Source organism: Gouania willdenowi, chromosome 13 (genome assembly GCF_900634775.1).
Source record: "Gouania willdenowi chromosome 13, fGouWil2.1, whole genome shotgun sequence".
NCBI classification, from domain to species: domain Eukaryota; kingdom Metazoa; phylum Chordata; class Actinopteri; order Blenniiformes; family Gobiesocidae; genus Gouania; species Gouania willdenowi.
Genome location: NC_041056.1, coordinates 40461630 through 40480238, shown reverse-complemented (window position 1 = coordinate 40480238; position 18609 = coordinate 40461630). Strand labels below are relative to the sequence as shown.

The 18609-nt window shown below is 39.9% G+C and overlaps 1 protein-coding gene across 1 annotated transcript; it reads left to right on the top strand.

Moving 5' to 3' along the window:
* The first annotated feature begins 14380 nt into the window (after window positions 1-14380).
* Window positions 14381-16779, top strand: LOC114474772 (dynein regulatory complex protein 1-like). The gene has a single exon (XM_028465283.1). It carries the CDS (start codon window positions 14517-14519, stop codon window positions 16041-16043), a length of 1527 nt encoding a protein of 508 aa, XP_028321084.1. The 5' UTR covers window positions 14381-14516; the 3' UTR covers window positions 16044-16779.
* The last annotated feature ends 1830 nt before the right edge of the window (window positions 16780-18609 follow it).

Genomic DNA, 18609 nt, shown 5'->3' with positions numbered 1-18609 from the left:
TACGCTAACACATTCAGGTGATGAAAGAATCAGTGTGTCCTGCGATCCAGAAGAGCAGCCGCTGCTAGCAGGATGGACAGAGTTCTCTGAATTAGGGAGCGAGGTTACTAATGCACTTTCAAAAGAACTGTCCACATCAGTAAAGGTCAGAGTAAGTGCAGGAGGTTCAACAATGTGAACCACCTTAATGGCATTTGTGTCTTTGATGTCACTTGTTGATGTAAGACAAAAATATTCCTCTCCAAAGTCAGCATCCTTATAATGCAAGGTACAGTTCCCATCAAGCCCAAATTTTTCTCTCACAATAGACTCAAGTTCATCCACAATATCAGGGATTCCATGAGGTAAGTCCAGTTTGCGAATTTCATGTTTGGCTTGAGAAGACATCAGGGTATCTATAGAAGAAAACATTACATCAGTTTGGGTTATAGAATGCATGCAGACACATCACATAAGGATTCAGTATGGGAGAAGAATATGACCCTTAAAAAGTACTCTAGATAAAAACAACCTTTCATCACATTTATCAGAATCAGAATCAGAATCAGAAATGTTTTATTTGCCATGTACAGTTTTGAGGACAGTACAAGGAATTTGACTTGGTGGTTGGTGCACAAAACAAGCAACAAAAAGAAATAAAAGAAATAAAAACAAAACAACAAAGAACAACCCAGCAACAATAATAATAATAATAATGATAAATATAAAGGATGAGGGATAAATAAAGGATAGATAGAGAATAAAGGATAAATAGGATAAATATAAATATATATATATATATATATATATATATATATATATATATACAGTGCAGCATGGTATCAAGCTGGTGGAGGTGGTGATCGGGTGGTGGGGGGGGGTGGGGGGGGGGTTCAGTGGGTGACTTGGGGTGTGTTCATGTGGATGGTGGCAGAGGGAAAGAAGCTGTTTTTGTGTCTGGAGGTTCTGGTCCTGATGGACCGAAACCTCCTACCAGAAGGGAGAGATTGAAACAGTTTATGACCGGGGTGGGAGGGGTCGGCCACAATCTTTCCTGCACGCCTCAAAATCCTGGAGGCGTACAGGTCCTGGAGGGAGGGCAGATTGCAGCCGATGACCTTCTCTGCAGAGTGGATGATACGCTGCAGTCTGGCCTTGTCCTTGGCCGTAGCTGCAGCGTACCAGATGGTGATGGAGGAGCAGAGGATGGACTGGATGATGGAGCTGTAGAAGTTCACCATCATCTTTGTTGGCAGACTGAACTTCTTCAGCTGCCGCAGAAAGTACATCCTCTGCTGAGCTTTTTTGATAAGGGAGCTGATGTTCAGCTCCCACTTGAGGTCCTGAGTGATGATGGTCCCCAGGAAGCAGAAGTACTCTACAGAGCTCACTGTAGAGTCTCCCAGGGTGAGGGGGGTGAGGGGGGCTGGGTTCTTCCTGAAGTCTGCTATCATCTCCACTGTCTTTAAAGCATTGAGCTCCAGGTTGTTCTGGCTGCACCAGGACACCAGCCGGTCTGTCTCCCACCTGTAGTCAGACTCGTCTCCATCAGCGATGAGACCGATGATGGTCGTGTCGTCTGCAAACTTCAGGAGTTTGACCGACTGGTGAGAGGAGGTGCAGCTGTTGGTGTACAGGGAGAAGAGCAGAGGAGAAAGAACACAGCCCTGAGGAGATCCAGTGCTGATGGACCGGGGAGCAGAGATGGTTTTTCCCAGCTTCACGTGCTGCTTCCTGTCAGACAGGAAGTCTGTGATCCACCTGCAGGTGGAGTCTGGCACGTTCAGCTGGGAAAGCTTGTCCTGAAGGAGAGCTGGGATTATTGTATTAAAAGCAGAGCTGAAGTCCACAAACAGGATCCTGGCGTAGGAGCCTGGGGAGTCCAGGTGCTGGAGGATGAAGTGGAGAGCCAGGTTTACAGCATCGTCTACGGACCTGTTGGATCTATAGGCAAACTGCAGGGGGTCCAGGTGGGGGTCGGTGATGTCCTTGATGTGGGAGAGCATGAGGCGTTCAAAGGACTTCATGACCACAGATGTCAGAGCGATGGGTCTGTAGTCATTAAGTCCTGTGATCCTCAGCTTTTTAGGGACAGGAACTAGTATGCTGAGAGGTTTTTACATTACACTGTGACATTTCCTCATCATCAAACTTCGCAGCAAGTCTTACGTTTGTGTCCATAAGAATACTTCAACAGACTCTACTGCAAAAGATCCTATATGTCTGCTTATACTATGACTACATGTTGAATATATTTATGTCTATGGCAAATGACAAGAAAGCTTTGTTCACTTTAACATTTTCCTCTAAAAAAATAATGTAATAAAAGTAAAACTACAAAGATTGCCATCTTGATGTAAATATGAGGTCCATAATACTGAGATCGACAACTACAACTCAGATTACGTTTTTACATCTCCATATTAGCGGAGTCATGAAGAGCCAAACATCCTCTCCTCCTCAGCGAGAATCAATGTGGTCTGGGTTTAAAAGTCATACCATGCTTCTGGCAAATTGAGACACTAGTATTGCCTAATGTTTGATTATAGATTGAACATTATCACACTTTCAAAATTATTATTTGAATACACACATTGGAGGAGTTGTATATTCTCACTACACCTGCAAGTGAAAATTATCATTTGTGCTCAAGTATGGGGTAAGTACATTCATTAAAAAAACAACATCTTTGTTTTCGTAATGAAACAGTAACCCCATATATAGAGAGGATGATGCAATTTTTGAGGTCTCATCAATAAACTCTAACAAATGAACAGGTATGCCGACCCCTTTGCCATCTATGGTACATAAATGTAGCACTTCTGGGTTCACCATGCGCTTTCCTGCAATACTGTATGCTGCCATAGGGAAGATGTCACACAACTCACAAGGCTCAATGAGTTTAACACTTCTAGTGTTTTCGAGCTCATAGCTTCTAAGATGCTCAATATACCATGAATTTAAACATTTCACAATGAAGCCAACCTTCCCATTTACGACAACAAGCTGTATCAATTCTACAAAATTGAACTATGTTCCAAGATCATGCCAGGAGTGTAACTGGTGCCATTGTACCACCCTGTGTTTGCCATGTGGACAAATGATTCACCAGGGAATTTTAATTCCACTGCTTTCTTAATGTCTTCCCTCTGCACAGTCAAATCCACTGTTGACAGTTTTGCTACCTGTAGAGGTTTAACAATTGTACTGCCATGTAGTTGGTATGCAATCATTAATTGATTCTTCACTGCAAGAGACAACAGAATGTTTCAGAAGATATGTGTATGCCTGACCACACACTTAAAAAAGCTGTGCTTAGCTTCAAAGCGCGTAGTCCACAAAGACACAAGTAGACCAAAAGCCTTTATCAGGTTTGGGTAGTGTTCGAGAAAATGATGCTTCGGAATAAGTCTTTCCAGGAATGCTCAGAAATCTTGCTGTCAAGGAAACAAATAGTGAGGTCTGTATGAACAGGAGAAAGGACAAGTTCAACTATGTCCTTAAGGTTCAGAAGGATCAGCCATGCTGGTTCATTCTCAAGGATTCTTTCTCCAACTATCAAAGGAAGGAGGCGAAGCAAAGCCCAGTTTTCATGGGCATTCCCACCAACAGTTTTCCTTGCAGCAAAAGTCAGTGGAACTGGTTGTGGTGCATTCGTTCTATCTGCCCATCTGTATGGGAACTTTGATTATTTTATTTAATTCATCGAGTGTGAAATATTTCCCTTTGATTAAGGCATTTAGGCATAGTGCTAACTCTAAAGGCACAATACCTTCAAATAGATCATGTGGCAAATCAGGTTGGTAGCCAGATAATACATTGAAATATTTTAGTTTGTCAGTCAGTGGGCACTGTCTCTTTACTCCATAACAATGAGATGCACTTGTATCTCTCTGCGCTGTCTGAACAAGCACCTTGTGCTTTTGTGTTGCTCTTGTTTAAACTTCACTCACCTGGAATTGGGATCTTTCACCAAGACAGAACCTGCAGACATGTGTACTTGAGAAGCTCTCCACAAACCCTCCGATAGAGTGGGCACCAGTGGTTATCTGCAATGACACAATACACAGTACCTTTGACTCGAAGACCGAGTGAAGGAATGTAAAGTCCCTCTTCTACTAGGCTGGCAAGGTCCTTTAGCAGTGGCTCTAACACAGCACCATAGCCATTTTTCTTTAACATTATCAGCCTTGCAGAGAATGACAAGGTAGATTGATGTCAGCGAGGATCCGAGCAATGGTGGCACATTAGCTAAAACCCAATACACAGCAGTCATTTTGTGGATTACACACTTCAAAATCATCCACATACAGAATGAGAGAAATGCCTGGATTGTTTTCTGACACCAGTGTATTGTTTTTAAAATGTATGCCATCATGAAATGAGTTGTAGTAGTGAGTATCAGACCTGCTGTCTGCTTCAGAGCTATGTCTGAGCAAATCCTGGATCTCTTTCTTCTTCAAAACCTCATGTAAGGACTTCAAAATAGGTACATATTGGAAACTTCTTTTCTCCCTAGCACTAAGAATGTAGTTTATAGGTTCCACCATGGAAAAATTCTCCTTGAAATACTCTCTTCTTTTGTAGGAGGTGGACAGAGGAGCATTATATCCTAGAGCTAATGTAATTGGGTTGGACTTGCATAGGTCTGTCGCCATCTCTGAAATGATCAAATCATCAACCTCAAAATTATGCTTCTTTCAGCGTGACCGTAAAATATCTTTTAAAAAAGGACCTGAAGCTGATGAAGAAATAAAGTGAAGTTCTTCCACTAACTCATCAATACACCTTTGTGGTACATTGAATATGCTTTCCATTTTCAGCAGCAGGTGGGCAACATTTTTTTCAATTAAGTATGGCAGTTCTCTCATTTCTTCATCTTCAGGATCTTTACTCACTGTAGTCTCCATATCCTCCTCAATAGGATCATCTCCTGTATTTGAAAGATTAACATACATCTGCAAGAGCTCAGGCTTGAAGTCACCCAGGGAATGAGGAGTGTGTTTCCGGCTCCTATGAGAAGCAAATGTTCCATAAATGTTTGTTTTAAAAGAGCAATTTTCAAAAACACAAGACACGGTTTCCTGCTTTTTTAAACGATGGCCAATGTGTTCAAAGTATTCTCTTTCTGTGGAGATGGTGTTTAAAGAAGCACATGAACATTTAAAGGACAGAAATTCTGAATCACGTGTTGAATGGCTTCTTGACAGATGGGTTCTCAGGCTGCCCCATGTTTTAAACGAGCAATAACACTCTGTCTAAACTGCTTGATTTTTTTTTTTTTAATTGTTAGGTATTTCAAAGCTATAGTGCTTAAAGCCTGTGCAGCATCACTTTTAGAAAACCTATCATGTGTTTCTAAATTGAAGATGGAAAAACTAAAAATTTGCTAGCAACCAACTGCACAAAAATGATCATTTGTCTTAGGTTATAAAATATTTTAAATATGTTTGGACCACATCGTTGTTGTTTTTTTTAAAGTGAATTTAACAAGAAAAAAATAATGAAAATGAATCAACAGAAGTTGTGTGGACTACACACACATTTTGATCATTCCTAACTTCAGAAAACATGTCTCAATAGCAAAACAGAAAAATACCCAGGCCTACTGCAGCCTTACCAAAAGGAAACCTTTTCTATGTCGCTGTGTTAACACATTTCACATAAACACAGACCAACACTTATAGACTTAAAACTTAAATTTCTCTCACAAAATTATTTGTTATTGGTTAAGTTGTGACCGTCAAGCGATTGGCTGTCACCATGCACCTGTAGCTAACCTACTGGTTAGCTTCTTCAATGGAGTGCAAACTTTAAATTTGGACCAAACAAAATACCAATCTCTCGTACCTTTGCAGCTACACAATTAACGTTTAAAGCTAATTAAAATCATTCGGCTGCCTGCCACAGTAAACAAAAACACAAACCTTGCAGCAGAAGACGTCTGTGTCTGACGGTCACTTTGGCAGAAATAAACGGTTGAGCGGCGGCGCCAGGACAGAGGAAATTTCAAAATTGTGCCGCGGAGGGAAGTCACTGCTGAAGCAGCCAAGTATCTACCATTTACAATCACTTAATTTAACAATTAGCTTAATTTAAATATTGTCTGTGTTAAAACAAATTCTTGTACCGTTTGCTGACAGTTAGTAGCGGTTATGAACAAAATAAAGCAAAACAGGTACTTACCTAGTGATACTTCATAGAAACTCTTGTTTTCTTCTGATTTTTTAAATTTTCCAACAGGTGTTAATATTAGTTGCAGCCTGGCTCCTCTCTGTATGTGAACTAGGCTGTCACTAGGAAAGAACATCCTCTCTGTTTATTTCAAAATAAAAGCTCATATTACTATGAACATGACCTGTGCTTTTGTTTTGAAATAAAGGATGTTTAATGTGGTCGGTCGGTTGCTCAAAGGTCTTCAAAAGAAACCTCAGACTGTAACCTCACCTCTTTAAGACTTATGAAAGAGAATAATGCAACATCTCTACTTAAAGTATGATTTGAAATTCTTACTTAAATTCAGCCCTACACTGTAAACCCGGATAAGTTCAGAACACTTAAATCGTTTGAGGAAACCGATTCCCTTCAAATGGTTTGAGTTATTGACCCAAAACAAAAAACTAAATGATTTAGTAGAGTGAACTCAAAAGTAGAAATGTCACAACTTACTATATTGAGTCATAGCCAGGTAATGTGTTTAAGTATTCAATATTTCAAAACTAATTTGTTTAAGTATGATTAACTTAAATCATTACGGGAAGTACTAATAGAAAACTCAATTGTTTAAGTAGTGCCAATATTATAAAACTCACTTGTTTGCGTAGTGCAACTATAAAGCTCATATGTTTAATTAAAGTTAACTTAACATGTCAAGGCAAACACTCAATACTTCTAGTACTATCAATAAAAAAAAAGTATTTTTATTCTTAGTACAGTTGCCAATTACCACAAAAGGTATTTTGAAAACCTTTTTATTCATAACAAAAACAATAATTTAGTTTTCCTGTGAACAGTCCTACAATTTGCACACATCGTGTTTCTAAAAAACATTCCTTTCACAAACACTACATTTTAGTAGTTCAACGCCACTTCTAAACATTAATTGTGGTCTCGATGCAGTCTCTTTAAAACACATTTGACTTGGACTTCCGTTTTCACCATTGAAGATGATTCCTATGGGGATTTCAAGGTCACCATCCGCAGCATTCTACAGAGGGGAAAAGAAGAGTCAGTGAGTGAACCTGTTGGTGGAGAGTAACACAAGTACAAAAGGTCAAATTATTGTATTTCTAGAAATATATTTTTTTTTAATTTGAGTACAAGTTATATTTCCAAATTAAAAAACTAAGACACATTTTGGGAATTTGTATGGTTTATAGTCATTATACAACTGTACAATGAAGTTTGTCCTCTGTATTTGACCAATCCATCAATGCTGCTGGGGCAACACGTCAGAGAGGGCCTAATATATATTATAATATTTTCTCACATTTAACTGCATGTTTTGATGAAACATGCAACATAGTACTTCCTATGTTTGTTTTGCACAATTATTTTGCCCAATCTCTGGAATATCCAAATTTAGCTCCATTCCTCTGCTTAATCTAATGTTTTCATATTTTTTCACATTTCATTTCAGGCATTAAAAAAAAAATAATTTGCATAAAATGTACACTGTGTCCTAACTTTCTGGATTAAAATAATTTGTGACCCATTTCTATCTTTATGTGTGATTTTGGGTCAAAAGCAAAGAAAACACTTCAGTGGTGATCTTAAAGTAATCAAAGTTCTTATTTCTCATGTCCTCCATGTCCACATCACTACTATACGAGGTGGTCTTCCTGCTCAACCCTTTACACTCAGGATAGAGGTACATGGCACTCAGATGCAGGAAGGCTCGTTTTCAAAAAAGCCATCACATTTCTTAACAGCAGATCCCATTGTCCTCAGTCTACAGTATGTCTGTGTGTTTAGTCCGTTTCTTTACCTGTTATGCACCATGTACATGAAAAATAATTTCATTTTGTGAACAATAATATCTTATGTCTGTGGACAGCCTTATGACCCTTCAACATTTTAAACCCCATGTGAAGGAGTTTGTCTACATTGTATGTTTTATTAAAGGGATATTTTGGGATTTTTGACATTGGGCCTCATGTCCTAGTTATCCAGAGTGTTGTTGGTGTCTGGAGATATATTTTTCTTAAATTCACGCAGTTCTTATGTTTGAAGAGCTTAGTTGCACTAGGCTAGTCTTAGGCTAAAGCATTTCTACGGTATCAGCTAGCCTGCATGAAAAACAGTCTGACACACTGGACAGTGCACCTGAGGTAAATCACTTATAACACCAGACTAACCATATAAATGTCTGTGTCGATAGAATTATTTTTGAAATATATCTGACCTTGTATCACATGAATTACTGCATTTTTAGGGACTATTATCTAGCAGATGACTCCGCCGCTGCGTTAGCTTACAACCACAAAGCTGATGCTGCTCAAATATGAGTTATTATAACTGCAAAATGGTTAAAATTATTCTATCAACACAGACATTTATATCGTTAGTCTGGCGTTATAAGTGATTTGCATCAGGTGCACTGTGGAGTGGGCCAGACAGTTTTTAATGCAGGATTGCTGATACGTAGAAATACGTTAGCCTTGCGCCACTAAGCTCATCAAATATAAGAACTGCGTGAATTTAAGAAAAAATATCTCCAGACATCACAACACCGGATAACTAGGCCCTATGTCAAAAATCTTGAAATATCCCTTTAAATTTGTAAAACTGTTTACAGGTCTCTCTTGCAAATGAGATTCAAGAGTCTCAAGAGACCGACCTTTGTATAAAAATCAAGAAAACAAACAATAAAATACATGAATCAAGGTGTATTTGTGTATTTTTTGGGAATATGGAAAACTAATAAACCAGTATACCAAAAGAAAAGGTCAAATTCCAACATTCAAATGTACGTACTTTGTGACTCGTAAAGAACTTGGAGGCATTGTCCCTAAGGAGAATTGGAAGTCCCCTCAAGGCGTAACATCTGTTGACAGTGGGCTCCATGCTCTGCAACAAGTTAAAACAAACACATTTCCCACTCTAAATCATGAGATGGGACATGCTGTACAAATAAAGGATTAAAATATGATGGCAACTCACCTTCTTTTGTTTTCGAAGGTCTGCCAGTTCTTGGCCCACACGTCCTGTCTTTCTGGTGAAGACCTCTTCTAAGCCAGGGTACAAACCATCCAGAACAGAAAATAATTCTCCCATGAGGTTTTTTCCAGTAATTCTGTTGAATTCCAAGTTGACCTATGAAGCAAGCCCAGTCATTATTTTAAAAAATATAACTATACATCAAAAATTAAAATAAAATCACAAACCTGGTTTTCAGTAAAAAGCGCTGGCCACCGCTGAACCATCTGGCTAATGTCAGGCTTGTCCTTGACCACTTCAGCTCTTCTTAAGGCAAAAGTGTTGTTCATTTCATGTTTTATGAATGAAACATGAATGAATTCCTGAAGATAAAAGCACACAAGCGTTAAAACCTTGAGACGTCTGAAAATGTTATTTAAAAAAAAAAAAAATCAAACAAACAAGTACAGTTTCATGCACAAGACAGGGGTGTAAAATGATAAAACCTTAATTTGGCAGCGACTCCATTGGAGAACCACTTACTACTATCATGTGTGCACAGTGTCACACCAGTCTTCATAGGCTTTACATTCCCTTTATGAGCCACAATTTGTGAACCACTCTTAATACTTTCAATTCTTCACCTGCCTTAGGACAACGGATGAAAATTAGCTACTGTGCTAACTCCGGCATATTTACATTGATGCTCTTTGCTGAGATGTTGATTAATATTTACTGTCCTAATTCAAATAAATAAATAACTAAATAAATAAATAAATTTGGTCCTGTTTACAAGTGCTCTTTATGTCTCTTTATTTAATATAAAATCCTTCTGGGCCTTTGAAATACAGCAGATAATATTCATGATAGCATAGGGTGGTAGAGGTCAGCAAGAGGGTGAAAAGGCTTTTTGACTAGTTTGAAAATACTTCCAGTTATGAGCATTTCAATTTTCATTTTTGGACACTTTTCGTGAAATCAACCTCCATTAAAACAATAGGATATAGTCTGGACCATTAAAAAAAAAAAATTACAAATAACTACTTATAATTAAATATCTACGAAATATAGTGAACATCTAATCAAATTTAGATGACGACACACACCGCTGTGTCGTCACGTCCGAGGCACTGTTGGGCAACGCAAATGTATTAAATAGATAATAATAGTTCTATGGTGGGTGAAAACATCGTTCACAAACAGAGCATTGCTTCTGTAAAAAGATCGGTGCTGTAAGAGATCTGTGATTCAAATAAACAGCTCTTCAAGCTCGGAAAAATCAGCTGTTTACCCACCAGTCACCAAAACATCCGCTGAAAATCACGTTATACAATACAAGGGAATTCGTAACCTCACAATGTAGCTGCCTGCGGGCACCGTGTGGATCCCGCTGGTTACCGGTCTATGCCAGGGTCATTAATAGCAGAGCTCACCGTCACAGTGGGGCCTTTCGCGGCTGCAGATCGGAGCTAGCGTTAGCTACAACGTGGACTCGCCCGAGTTTAGAGCGGCCTCTAGTAAACGCTAACGGCGCTGATCCGCTGTCTTAAATCGAAAGGAGTGACGTTCATGTCTGAAACTTGCCTTTGCCGTCGTGTACTCCTCATGCTAACAGTAGCAGCATGCTAACATGCGTGGTGCGGAGAATCATTGCCAGTCGGAGACTGACAGAGACAAGCCACTGTGTACCGTATAAAATAAAAACCAACAAAAATGAAGAGAAAAAATGTGCTGAAAAGCATTTTCAGTAGATTCAATTAGCATGCGAATTTGCGTAATTATGTAACATAAAAACATTTTTGCTTAAAGTTGAAATAAAAAGATTTAACTCAGTTTGTGTGGATGTTTGCTGTCTATCGACTGTAAACTGGGGTAAAAAATGTCCGAGCCCAGGAAAACCATCAAAATGGACTGTTTCTTCAACTGTTCTGACAAACAAGTCCAGACGTGTCCTCGGTTCCAGTCCCGGGCAAAATTATGGGAGGGGCTATAAAAACTTAAAAATAGCGACAGTGCTTTAAACTTAAAACAATCAGTAATAATATAATTTACTTTTATTATTTGAGTGTTGCCTATAAAACTTAATCTCCTATACAAATTTGCACTCAAACTATACTTTTGAATAAACTTAAAATTGAAAGGACCATGTTAAACTTATTTATTCAAGTGCATCACATGCAAAACAATAAAGGTTAAGTGCATTCAACTTATACCAATGAGTTCTGTCTGCCACAGTTATATGATTTTAGTTTTACGAAGAAAATGAATCACCATAAGTGATAGTAGCTAAACCATTTGAGTGCAATTAACTTTTGGGTTTACAGTGTAAGACATTTAGAAAAACATTTTGTCTTACTTATTTTACGTTTATTTATTTAAATGTATATTTTTCAGTTATTTATCATCTGCCAGTTGCCGGTTGTGATTCAGCTCAGACAATGAAGGAGGTGGAACTGATTTTTGGTCAGGCAAATGTTTTGTTGAAAATGTATACATATTTAAGTTAACAGTTTTCTATATTTTCAGCTGGACCAACTTATTAAAATAAGTCATCAACTTGTTATAATAAGTCCATGTAACACATTTATTCTTTTATGTTGAAAAATCTCAACTAAATAACTAACCCCAGGAATCATTTCTTAGAGTGAATGTAAATGACAGATTGAATAAAATACAGCAGTGGTCGCTTTTTTGTAAATTGTCAACACTTAGTTGGTCGATTTTTAGACCAAAAGAAAAGACCTTTAGTGTGCGTTGGACTCGACACATGTTGACAGTGAAAAGAATCCATAAGATACACAAACTCGGCTGCCATAGCACAGGAACAGTTATCAACATGGAGATTAAAATCACCAATAGTTAATACACTCTCCAGCTTAACAATGGATGACATATTCATCTAGAAATAAATGAGCAAGACCAGGCAGTCGGTTAATTAAAACACAGTATAAAAAGAGTGTTTGTTTCCAACCTTACACATCTGGAGCTCGAAGGAATTGAAAGTGTTGAAGTTGAAAGCTCATTCAGATGAACGAACTCATTCTCCCTCTGCCAGGTCTCCTAGAGGCCAATCAAATCCAGCTCGCGAGATATAAAGAGATGAGCTTTGTTTGCTAGCGATCTAGCGTTGTGAAAGCATGAGGTAACCTTTTAAATAATAATAATGTAAAAAATAAACAAATCGTAAAAAATACAACTGGTTTCTATGTGAGCAATAGGAACTAGTCGCTGGTAAATAATAATAAAACTCTGGAAAACCATAACCAGAAATAAATATATGCACCCTGGTAAATACATTATCTATAACACCTGGTACAAACTTGGTGATATTACAGCCTGTGAATGCAGTAGTAGTACGGGGCAGAATTGACTGTGTCCGTTATGTCTCCGAAATAAAAACGCAAACTTGTGCTGTTACTGTTTTTTAAAACAGAAGCTGGTCATGTTTCTCAGTTGTTGTTTTTATTATTTCTTGCAATGAAAAAGTTACGCGCTGTTTGGGGTGCGGTAAAACAAGCAATTTTTTTCTGTTAATGAATCGCGTTAAAGTGACATCCATAGTTTAAAAGACATGAAAGCACGTATTACTCACTACTGTGAGGACAGTAAGAGGCTCACAGCTCCTCCTCTGCCACAAAGTTCACACACAAGCAGCAGCAGTGATCCCTGCAGAGCAGACACTCCACGTACAGACTGCAAGGGGTCTATTCTCCCGTCTGGACTTAAGCGCTGTTTTGTGTGCCTGCAGTTACGCGCTTCTCTCCTATGTGTATTCTCCGGTCCAGGCTGCTGACACGGCCACCAGGCGTGAGGTAGACCAAAAGCATGTATGTGTGAATGAAGGCGGGTTGAAAGAAAAGAGGCGGTGATGTAATTTTTTTGCGTTGTCTAGAAATCACGGAACATGAAGTTTTCCCAACGCTTGTAAATGTCATTGAAATCCGTTAAAATGCCTTCATTGATAAACAGTGTGACAGGTTGATTTGATCAGATCATTGATTATTGCAGTGTGACTGAGTCACAGTTAAAATCTCTTTCCTTGATCATCATCACCATCATCATCATCATCGCTGTAAAGCGTGACAGAGTTAGATGCTGGAGATATGATGAAATAAACCGGCCGCAGAGCATCCTGATTTAATATAGAGGGATGTTTGCAGTGAAACACATATGACAGCTTGTTTCACTCTGTAGTGGATCAAACTGTGACTTTACGTTGGACATAGTATGAAAATAGTTGAATCACTGTGACCAACGTGGACAGAAGTCTGTGTCTGTCAGAGTTTTAATTCATCGCGCAGCAGCAGCTGAGTGATCCCAGCTGCGCGACGCACGAGTCCGTGTGGCTTCAAATGTAACGAAGACCATATTTCTAGTGCAATATAGTGTATCACTTTATCGGGGCGCTGCACTTATTCCAGGGTTAGAAGCGCATAAGAGCAAAAGGACTTATGCACACCGGAAGATGAGCGTAAAGCCAGATTTGAACGGGAACACCCACATTTCGGGGCTGCTGCACCTACTGTGCGTAACTGGGAGAATAGAGCCCTGAATGAATTGCCTCTGTGAGTCCGTTCCATCTGATAATGTTTCAGACTTTAGACTGTTGCTTCTCCACCTCAATCTTCCTTATTCCTCTTGCTTTGTCGTGTAGCCGTTGTGCCTAATGCCACGATGGAGACTTCTGCACTATTGCACTTTTACTATAGATGGTACATAAACGCACATTGACTTCAGTAGAGCAGCCACAGACCGACAAACAAGTGCACCCAAGCACCACCAACTGGGTTCCACCACACCACAACAAAGGCTATGCAACCTGTACAACCCCGCCCACGGAACCCACCACCGCTAACCTACATCTAGACACGAGACCACCCCCCCCCCCGCGCCAGCAACACAGTCTGGAGCACGACACACCCTAAATTGCCACCCCCACCCCACCCAAATACCTGCCCCAGAAACATCCCAGCACTGCCACGGCACCCATGGGGACCTGCAGGCACAACCAGTGAACAAGCCCCGCCCAATGCAGACCAGCCAGGCCGGAAAGCACAGGCCACGCCCCCACACGCTTGCCCACAGCAATTTTTGCACAACAGCATGCCTGACCCAAACCCATCATCAAACATGTTTTTTGCTAACTTCTGATTGGTGGCTGTAGAGCACTTATGACATCATCAAACATGTTCCTTTACTGGCTCCTGATTGGCTATTGAAAATACCTGTTTTATCATGCTGAGGCCTTTCATGTGCTCAACAATCAAAGTCAGAGGTTCTCTAAAAGTATTTTGTGTTGGCCTTGGTTGCTAACCGCTGTAACACTACACAAAAGAAGAAGACGAAGAAGAATTTTGTGAAGAGCTACCTACTTTTAAGCACACTAAAAGGGAAGGAAAATGAACAGAAATGCAAATGGTCCTTCTTCTGCTACAATGGAGGACAAGAAAAGACTTGTTGAAAAACTAAAACGGGAACTTAAAAATGGTCAGTTTTCCTATGAGGATATGTTAAAGAAAAATGCAGAAGAGACTGACCTGAAGTTGGAGACAATGAAAGACAAGTACAACACACTGACCAAGGAGTACAGGAAGAAACTGGCTGTGACAGAGGCAACTCAACAGGAGCAATTCGAATCCCTCTTTTCAGAAAAAGAAACAGTTCTCGATGACTTGGGGAAAATCTGGCAAGAGGTGAAGAGGATGACGAAGAAGCGAGAAAAAGTATCAAAGAACAATGAAATAGAGTACATTAAGAGGATTTGGGAATGCTTTGAACTTACACATGGATGGTTGGACAATCTTGATGAACAACTAGGTCATGAAAAAAATGAACAAGACTTAAAGAAATTATCCTTAAAGGGAAAGGTGGCCAATGTTCGAGAAGAACATCGGCACCAGAAATTCAGCACCGGCCTACAAAGTATAAAACAGCCCATCCTCAGTGTGCAGGCTGAGATGAAAAAGGTGAAAGCGAAGACTCAAGAAGAGATGGTAGAACATGCCAAAAACCATCAATGTTTAACAAAGAAACACAAACGCTACCTGGGGGACTATATTCGCATCCAAAATAAAGCAATGCACCTCAAAGTTGCTGAAGATAAAAAGTTTGAGGAGGTGTGGCGTACACTTAATAATCAGGTGAATCAACTTGCAGAGAAAGCTTTAAAACTGAACTCCCTGATCCGCAAGAAGTATCTTGGTTTAACCCAGGAGCATCCATCTGAAGAAGCCTCTCAAAATAAAGATTTTCAGCACAACAAGGGAGTGGAGGAAGGAGACATGATCATAGAAAATATATTTTTATTGGAGGACGACCCAGAGGAGAAAGTACAGATGGATAAGAAGCTCGACAAAATCCTTCGTAAGTCGGGCATTGAGGAAAAAGATCTGCCCAAGTTGGTGCAATTCCTTCGGATGAACAACAAACCAGCCGAGGAAGTCGTTGGTGCACCATGTGACACTGCTGCAATGAAATGCAACGACATCCTTCCTGCTCTGAAAAGTTTCCTCAAGCAGAACGGAAGATCAAGAGTCAAATCAGTCAAAAGAATGGAGACAGCTCACTGGAAAAGTTTGGCTTACGCTATTTCTAGGAATGAACTTAAACAGTTGGATGCAGTTGAGACCTTAATTCAAGAATACATAAAAATCCTGAAAGAGCTCTCAGATGTTGTGGCTGAGAATGAAAGACAGAAGCAGCTGAACGCAGAGCTGCGTTACCATCATTTTCGTTTGCCCAACAATGGAAACACTATCAAGCTGTCCACAGTGATACAGAAGCATCAAAGGCCAGAGCAGATCTCCAATTGCACAATAGTGTATCAGCCAAATAAGTGTTTCCAACAAGTAAGAAACACTTATTTGAAGAGTGCACGATTGCAAACCAACAGAAATTATTTAAATAGAACGTTAGTATGGCATTAAGGACTCATCTTAGGTGGTGAATTTGCCTACCGGGATGAGATCCATCATCTGACAAACAAAACTAAAAAAAAAATCATTAAAGATTTCAGAAAAAGCAGAGCCGACCTTCTCCCCATCTCCATAAACAGTGACTGTGTTTAAGTAGTGCAAAGCTACAAATCCTTAGGCTAACATATCATGGACACCCTCTCCTGGACCACAAACACAACATCCACAATCAAAAAGGCCCAGCACTGCCTCCATTTCAAATAGGGATAGGGAAAAACGTTGCACCCTGAGAGAAAGAAAAGGAGGGAGTCAGATGCTCCGAACAGTGGAAGTGGAAGACAGGCTGGTGCCACTGGTATCTGTCCCTGATAGTGTGCGTTCGTGCGAGTAATGCAGTCATCATGTATTAAAACATGACAAATTGTACACATGAACACACATTTGATGATATGATGATGAATATAATAATTGCCATAACACAATCCAGCACATAACTGCAGGGTGTAAGATGCTGGCAGGGAAAGCTTACATGGAGCGCCATAACTAAGTGGCTGGCATAGTGTACAGAAACATCTGTGCAGAGTATGGGCTGGAAACTCCAAAGTCAAAGTGGGAAACGCCTCCAAAGGTGGTAGAAAATGACCAAGCGAAGATCCTGTGGGATTTCCAGATACAGACGGACAGAATGGTAACCGGACATTGTGGTTGACATAGCAATACAGAGTGACTGCAACATCAGGAAAAAGGAACATGGAAAACTAGAAAAATACCAGGGGCTCAGAGAAGAGCTGGAGAAGGCCTGGAGGGTGAAGGCATCAGTGGTGCCCGTGGTCGTCGGGGCACTTGGGGCAGTGACCCCCAAACTGGAAGAGTAGCTACAGCAGATCCCAGGAAATACATTCGACATCTCGGTCCAGAAAAGTGCAGTGCTTTTAATTATAATTATATTATATATATAATTATTATTAGTGTTGGTTCATTATTATTATTGTTTCTTTATATGCCGCTCAGTGCCTTCCTAATTACCCCTCTGGGATAAATAAAGTGTTTTCTGATTCTGATCACTTCTGCTGTACTGCTCAGATAAAAGGAGTGCCTCAAGGAGTGTGTCACCAGGACCAGAGCTGAAGAAGAAGATGCTGACCTGCTTGAAAATAGATGAGTAGATATTGAGAAAGTGAGAGCCACCGTTGCAGCCACCATTAAGGACACAGCACACACATGGTTTGGCTCTTGTTGCTGACATGCTGGAATACATCCCAACACACAAAGTTCAGCAGTCAAACAAACAATCGACCAAGTGCTGTATGAGAATATAGAATAGAGGTCACAAAGAATAGAGGTCTTTTGTTACAGTGTGTTGTAATAAAAACAGTTTTGGATTTCAAATTCACTGCAGTCCTGTATTTTCTTTATTCCTGTTCAGCATACCATTTGATTACATTCTCCTGCCAGGGAACAAGTCCCTGTGGTGTCAGGAACAATGACCTGAGAGCACTTGGATCTGAGAGTGCAGCCCGGCTAGCTCGTGCTTTGCTGAGACGGCCAATGTCCAACAAGTTGTTGTGGCCTGCTTCCACGGTCCTCCACTCACAGGATCAGCCCTTGTGTGTAGAGGAGTCTGTGAATCTGGGAGGGATGGAACTGGTTGCTGGGGAGTTGGCAGCATCTGTGCTGCTTAAATAATTGTGCAGAGCTACACAGGCCTTCACAACCTTTACAGTTTTCTGTGGGTGAAATTCCATCGGTTGTCCCAGGATTCGCCATCGTGCTGCCAGTATGTTGAAGCTGTTCTCTATCACCCTCCTGGCACATACGTAGCAGTAGTTGTAGATTTGCTGGGCATTGCTGAGGTTTTTCCTGTTATTACAATGAGATGAGGATGAGATGATGTCCTTTGTTCATCCCACAAGGGGGGATTTGCAGAGTTTCAGCAACAGAAAAATAGAAATATATTTACACACATACATGGGCCTGTATGCAGTACAGATAGAAAAAGGGAAAATAATGTTGCAAAAAAGGAAATTGCACAATAAAAAATAAAAAGCACAGAATATATAAGTATACAACTCTACGAATACTTTAAAAAAAAAGTTCAGGTTATACACAGTACAGATAGAAAGAGAGAAAACCATGTTGGGAGAAAAAGGAAAAAAGTTATGTTAACAGTTGACATACAAAAATGTTTTCAAAATGATCACCAATAGATATATAGTATACCTGGAAATTGCCGCATCAGGTTTTGTTGAAAAGGAAATGCAGCATCAGCCAGGAACACATGTGGTACAGGGACTGTAGTTACTGGAAGGTTGACTCCTACGATTTAAAGGACGAGAAAAAAATATTGAGATATAAGTTTTGGTCCATATTGCCCAGCCCTAGTAGGAATGTTCACAGCATTTCAATGTTAAAGGTCGATGTACCAGATTCTAATCACATAATTGTATTTAGTAAGTGGTTGACAAGTGGGTATTTTAGATTTCTTGCACACTTGTCTTAAAATATAAGGGATACTGGAGCTTGGTTGGGGGGTGCGATGGCTCGTAGTGGGCGCCAGAAAATGTCCCTTATTTTCAAA